We start from the raw sequence: 5,774 nt of genomic DNA, 5'->3' as shown, positions 1-5,774 counted from the left end.
ATCCAATATTGTTATGGTCAGATGCTAACCTCTTACTTAATCTTCTGAAATGTGAGGTTAGTTTTGGCATAAATAAACTTTGCTCTTCTGAAGATCTCCAATATTGTTATGGTCAGATGCTAACCTCTTACTTAATCTTCTGGCAGTGACTTTACACATTTTTCAGCAGAAATGAAGCCTTTCCTCGTTATTGCCAACAGCACAAGAGAAAAGTGAAAAGAGCATTTAACTGACCACTCAACAGATGTCTAAGGAACAATGAGCTGCAAGTGTTGTTTAATATTGCAGGAAGTATAAATGATCAGGCCAATCTCAGTGGTCTTGCTTTTCCTCCTCTAACCAAGAAAAGACAAAGTTAAAAATATGAATGCTGTATGTCCTACACGACTGCCTGCTACCATAATTTTTACACGCTATAATCATCCATATTACACACACAGTGTACATGTTCATATGTATGTGTGTAGGTAGGCCAGCAGGTTTGTGATATCTGTGTGTTTAGTGCGTATAAGATCTTCAAATCACAGAATCCCATTCCTTGACGGGTTCAGATCTACCCCAGTACTTATTCGTAAGTCTGACACTGATTCTACTGGTTTCTTTAGCAAACCTGCTAGGTTACAGGACAAACACTGGTTGTCAAGCACGAAGATGTGTGTGTATGATGGACGATCTTCCACACAGTTTCCGTCTACTAAATTCACTCACAAAGCATCGGTCGGGCCCGGGGCTATATTAGAAGACATTTTCCCAATGTGCCGCAATGTGGGACTAAAGCCGAAATTAAACGTTTGCAAAGCGAGCTTCTTTCACCACAGAACCGCGTCTTCATCTATCAAAACTTTAATTCCAGAATAATACCGTTAATTAAATATCACACTGCAGCGACATACATACATTATATATATGGCAGAGACAAATCACAAGTGAAGAGAATAATTACTATCAAAAGACAGTCAAAAAAAAAACCTAGCAGGAATAAAAGAGACTAGTGTCGTTTATTAGAAAGTGTGTGCGTGTATACACGCACCGTATCTATGAGTTTCAAGTGTTTTAACACTCGATGCAATGAGGGAACCGACCTTCAGATGCTTTGTCGCAAAGAGCCGGCGAACAAGCAAAAGACATACGTTGAGTATGCGCGGTTGATTATATATATATATGTGTGTGTGTGTGTGTATATATAATGATAAAATGAGGGATTCACAGTCTTATTAAAGAAAAATTAGTTGATTTGTGATACAAAGAAGTCACTTCAGGAAACCTGGGTAACATATAGTATCCTGTAATACTTTAGCCGTATAACAGCTAAAATAAACTAAAAACAAAAAAAAAACGTGACATACAATAATTATAAATGCAGTTTATATATTTGAATATTACAATTGAAGTGATATCAAATAAAAAAAAACTAAGGCAGTTTTATAATTTAATTTTGTAATTAAAAGACATATTTCCATTACAAATTGAGTTGGACTATGAAACTTAATATTTTGGAATTTAACTGCTTCTTGTAACCGATTTAAGTCTCATATCCATGTAAATATAATTTATGCCAACATTAGGCAACTGTAAGGTAAAAAATGAAACCAGGAAGGGATTTAAACTGAATAAGAAAAACAATTGAGGAACAGATCTAAATGCAAACTGTGCAGTATGTAAGTAGTATCATTTTTTCTGGGTCTCAATATTTCTATACATAAAGTATTCACGTGGACTCGTTTATATATCAACTCTTCCTATCTCAAAATGTTCTACCATATCAAATAGTTTCTAATATTAATTATGAAATGCATAAACAAATATATATTGATGTATCTGAAAGAAATCCTGTGTGGAGCAGAAAAATAGTTTGAAATGTCTAACAGATGGACAGCAACTTCGGATGAAATTGGACAATACTTTCATAAAACTAATGCAGTAAAATAACAAAAATTAAATTATCAACACGGTAATTCTAGTATTAAAGCATAAATAATAATTTCAAAATTAAAATAATGTAATAAAATGTTTTAATTACCGAGCGATGCAGTCAGTGATTCGATCCAAGTTCGAATATGGAGACACTCAAATGAAGGAACTACATTGGACAGTGGAAGATTCGTATATTGAGAAAAACAATCAGTTATAGGCATATCATATATTCAATGATCACAAATAATTAAATATTTTAAAATATATATATTTTTTTTTTTAATTAAGTAGATTAAGAATTATTTTGTCAGTATTCAATTATTTAAGTTAAATATAAATCCGAAACTATGTAACAAACGGATATGCATCTATAGAAGCAGGAGCTCGTCACTAATGTACTATTATTCTAGATATTGTTTAATGTCTTTGTTTTGGTGTGGAATTATCTTAAAATTTGACCATTATTACTATTACCAGAACAGCAGTAATAATGATAAATTTATATAGAGTGAAAGAGAGAGAGAGAGAGAAGATGCACAATGCAAGTCTATACTTTCGTATTAAGGGAAGACAATCGAGATTCGTTAGAATATTACCAATGTCATAAAAAAAAAAAACTTACTATTCAAGACATCGCGTGGAACCAGACCTAACAGCAATTTCATCTTTGGTGCGCTTTTTCTAAACCAAACTACTATCATATATTTAGCATATTTAGATGTTTCCTGTATCGCTAACAGTTTTTGAAATTTTGAAATTAAATGAAAATTTTCAAATTTGGTATATTGATATAATTCTCCACTCTGAATATGATTTTGTTATTCACTTGTTCCAGAAAAAATTTAGGGGTTTAATGTTTAATTATTTTTATCCAATCAGAAAGCAGGATTTGGAAGCTGGGATTTTGTGCGTAATAGCTGTCTATAATATTATGACGACGGAAGTTTTAATGCATGGCCTGCATTTTCTGTTAATATTAAAATAAAGCCTGTACTTCTCCAAAATTTCCCACTTGGTGTTGTAATCTGTGACACTTTTCTTCAACAACCATATAGTGTTTTGACTTTGCATCTCCGGGATATCATGCTATTAAATCTGGTCCTGAAAGAACTTTCTATTCCACTCACTTCCACACGTTTGATTGCACATTAGGGTCCATTGTGTCACCTCTGCCTCATATATGACTCTGCGTTGTAATAGAGCATGGTTTAGGTCCATGGAACATAGACATTAAGAGATGATGATGATCATGGGTAGGCTGCGCTTTTAGGCGGAAGTGAATATATTCTCATCAATGCGCTTGATGTTAAAACATGGAAGTCAGTCTTAGACAAGCAAGATAACTCGCACTAGGCCTCATTTAGGAGCGATGGACATCGATGTTTCGTCATTTTTGTGACTTATCAACGAGGTCCGCTGAAAGTTAAATCGCCGTCTGTGACTACATGTAAAATGGTGTAGGAACCATTTACTGGTATGTCCCAACGTATATACACGACGGGGTTCTTTCAGTTTTCGTCTATAAAATCTACTCACAAGGCTAGAGTAGAAGACACTTGCCCAATGTCATACTTTGTTTAGACAGGAAAAATTGACTGTTATTTCCAAATTTTGGTTTAGTAGACTTCGTCAGATTACCTACCGAAACTTCGAAGTGACTGTCAGCTTTTTGCGCGAGCGTATATATATAGACACACACGAGAGGGTTTTTGAACAGTTCTTGTCTTTGGGTAATCATGATTTTCTTTAACATATTCACCTCTCATATTCACACATTTATTGTAGCGGTCCTTCAGTTTTTCTAAGCCATGTAAAAGAATTCGGAAGTTTGGGCCTCCCAACCAGGCCTTTCGCGACACCCTTACAGCCAGGAACTTTTCGACATCCCTTCGTATATATGTACATATATACGTTGCTTCTATTAAATATCAATAAAAATATAGATATTCATATTTTGTGTTCTATTTTTCCTGTTTGCATCGCTATACGTATATATATATATATATATATATTACGCATGTTAACATATGCGTAATACTCCATTTATTAAATTTCATATTTACTCAAATACCCCAAATTAACAGGGAGTTACACCACAGTCATTTTGTGATCTTTGCTACCCTGATATCTATTAGCCAATTTGTTTTGTCGGAGTTAATTGTTAACTAAGAGAAAATAAATACATATATATCAAATATATATATATATAAATTCAACAATAGGATGAATTCTTTTACAAGAATTTATCAAGTAGCTAGCGTGAAAAAAACCTCATAAGGGAAAAAATCCATCATTTATTCCCCAAAATATATTTATTTGTATAAGGGCATTACTATACAAGAATGCCTCACGCTATGAGGGACTCTAAGGTCAGACTCCCATAATAAACCAGTAAAAATGTGTTTATTATGGTAGTCTGACCTTAGAGTCCCTCATAGCGTGAGGCATTTTTGTATAGTAATGCCCTTATATAAATAAACAAATAAATATATATATATATATATATATATTTCATACACACGGACATACCATAAATCGTTCGATAACACCAATTCATGAAACTTTAGAGCACGTGTTGTGGCAGTGAGTGACTTCCCTTATGAAGTAACTCTCCTGTTAGTAGTGTACACATACGGTGCAAAGAGACAGCGTTAAGTTGAGATTGTGTCAAAATTGTTCGCGATGCCGAAAGATATTGCAGCTTATTTGGACGATCAGCAAAAAAATAGTTCTGGACAGATAACACATAAATGGACCGAACTAGAGGAACTTTACAACAAGAAGTATATATTTTCTAGCTTTTCCTTTCATTTAAACTATTCTTTCTTCTTTACAGCCCATCACGCTTTGTTTCCCTTATGACTCGACAAATTTCTGGATTTTCTCTTCTTTATTGGTTTTATTTCCAATGTTTCCACTGAATAGATAATTAAGATTGCTATTCGTTTTATTAGATTTCATTTTGTGAAACTACTTATATCTCAGTTTAACTGTTTCAGTACTTTTTAGTATGTGTAATAATTATTACTATGTACTTGATCTGAGCCGGAATAAAAGGGGAGAAGTAACAATTAAGGAATAAAAGATGTTGGTTTGTTTTACTTTCGGCCTCTATAATTGTAAATCTTTCGTTTACCTGGTAGTAGAACTGATATCAAGAAGTAAAAAGCTTATTCTATTAAGAAATTAGGACATCCTAGCTTTTCTCAGGAGCATCAGTGGTATTATTAATAACTACAGCAACATTAATTTTATTCTTATAATAAATAAAATTTAGACCCAGACGTGAGCGCCACTCATCAAAAGCTTTCTTCGAGCAAAATAAAATAAATATTAAATTACATTTTTATTTTTATTACCCTAATAAATTGATGTTTACATTTTAAAACAAAGCAGATGAGTAGTGTATTTATAAGAAGAAAATAAAATGCTAGTTGACATCACACTCAAGCCGCAGAACTTTTTAAATATCTACAATTTCCCTTTCTTTGAAATGTAAAACAATTATTTTCTCTAAACTAAGGAAAAGTTTCTAGTTACCAGGTATTTGTGAAATGTATATAAATGTATTTTTAAATGGTTCCACGCCTTAAAATTGGCGTGAAATGGGTTTAATGAGAATTGAAACCTGGTTGTAGACTTTGGTCTAATGCTGCTTTTGTTTACTGTTGTCGCTGCTAAGTACTGATTAAATTTACATCGGATGCCGTCTGCGTGATAATTAGTTACAGCATTAAACATCCAAAGTATTTTCAGAACCTGAAAATAACACTAGTATATGACTAATATTTTTCCATCACGATCTGTGAATACCGGTGTGAACAGGGATCGTCTGCCAACGCTACAGTTTATTTACATCC

The 5,774-nt window shown here is 33.1% G+C and overlaps 2 protein-coding genes across 4 annotated transcripts in view; one reads left to right on the top strand and one right to left on the bottom strand.

The window, feature by feature from the left end:
• The window catches only part of LOC106881540 (transcription elongation factor SPT5), a 48,215-nt gene extending 45,533 nt beyond the window's left edge, over positions 1 to 2,682 (bottom strand). Inside the window, exons 1-2 of one of the 3 annotated variants that reach the window (XM_014931966.2) lie at positions 2,537 to 2,682; positions 2,021 to 2,080 (exon numbers count right to left, since the gene is read on the bottom strand). The gene's annotated coding sequence lies outside the window, so the exon portion shown is untranslated. The remainder of the gene's footprint in view (positions 1 to 2,020; positions 2,081 to 2,536) is intronic. The other 2 variants (XM_014931965.2, XM_014931964.1) reach the window with 2 other exon arrangements.
• Positions 2,683 to 4,523: 1,841 nt separating this feature from the next.
• LOC106881542 (26S proteasome non-ATPase regulatory subunit 13) overlaps positions 4,524 to 5,774 on the top strand; it is a 15,975-nt gene continuing 14,724 nt past the window's right edge. The window contains exon 1 of the mRNA XM_014931967.2: positions 4,524 to 4,697. Coding sequence (XP_014787453.1) covers positions 4,597 to 4,697 — 101 coding nt within the window. The 5' untranslated portion in view covers positions 4,524 to 4,596. The remainder of the gene's footprint in view (positions 4,698 to 5,774) is intronic.

The sequence above is a fragment of the Octopus bimaculoides genome, chromosome 24 (assembly GCF_001194135.2).
Source record: "Octopus bimaculoides isolate UCB-OBI-ISO-001 chromosome 24, ASM119413v2, whole genome shotgun sequence".
Classification (NCBI taxonomy): Eukaryota; Metazoa; Mollusca; class Cephalopoda; order Octopoda; family Octopodidae; genus Octopus; species Octopus bimaculoides.
Note: the sequence above shows the minus strand (reverse complement) of the source record. Positions and strands in the feature narration are given on the sequence as shown.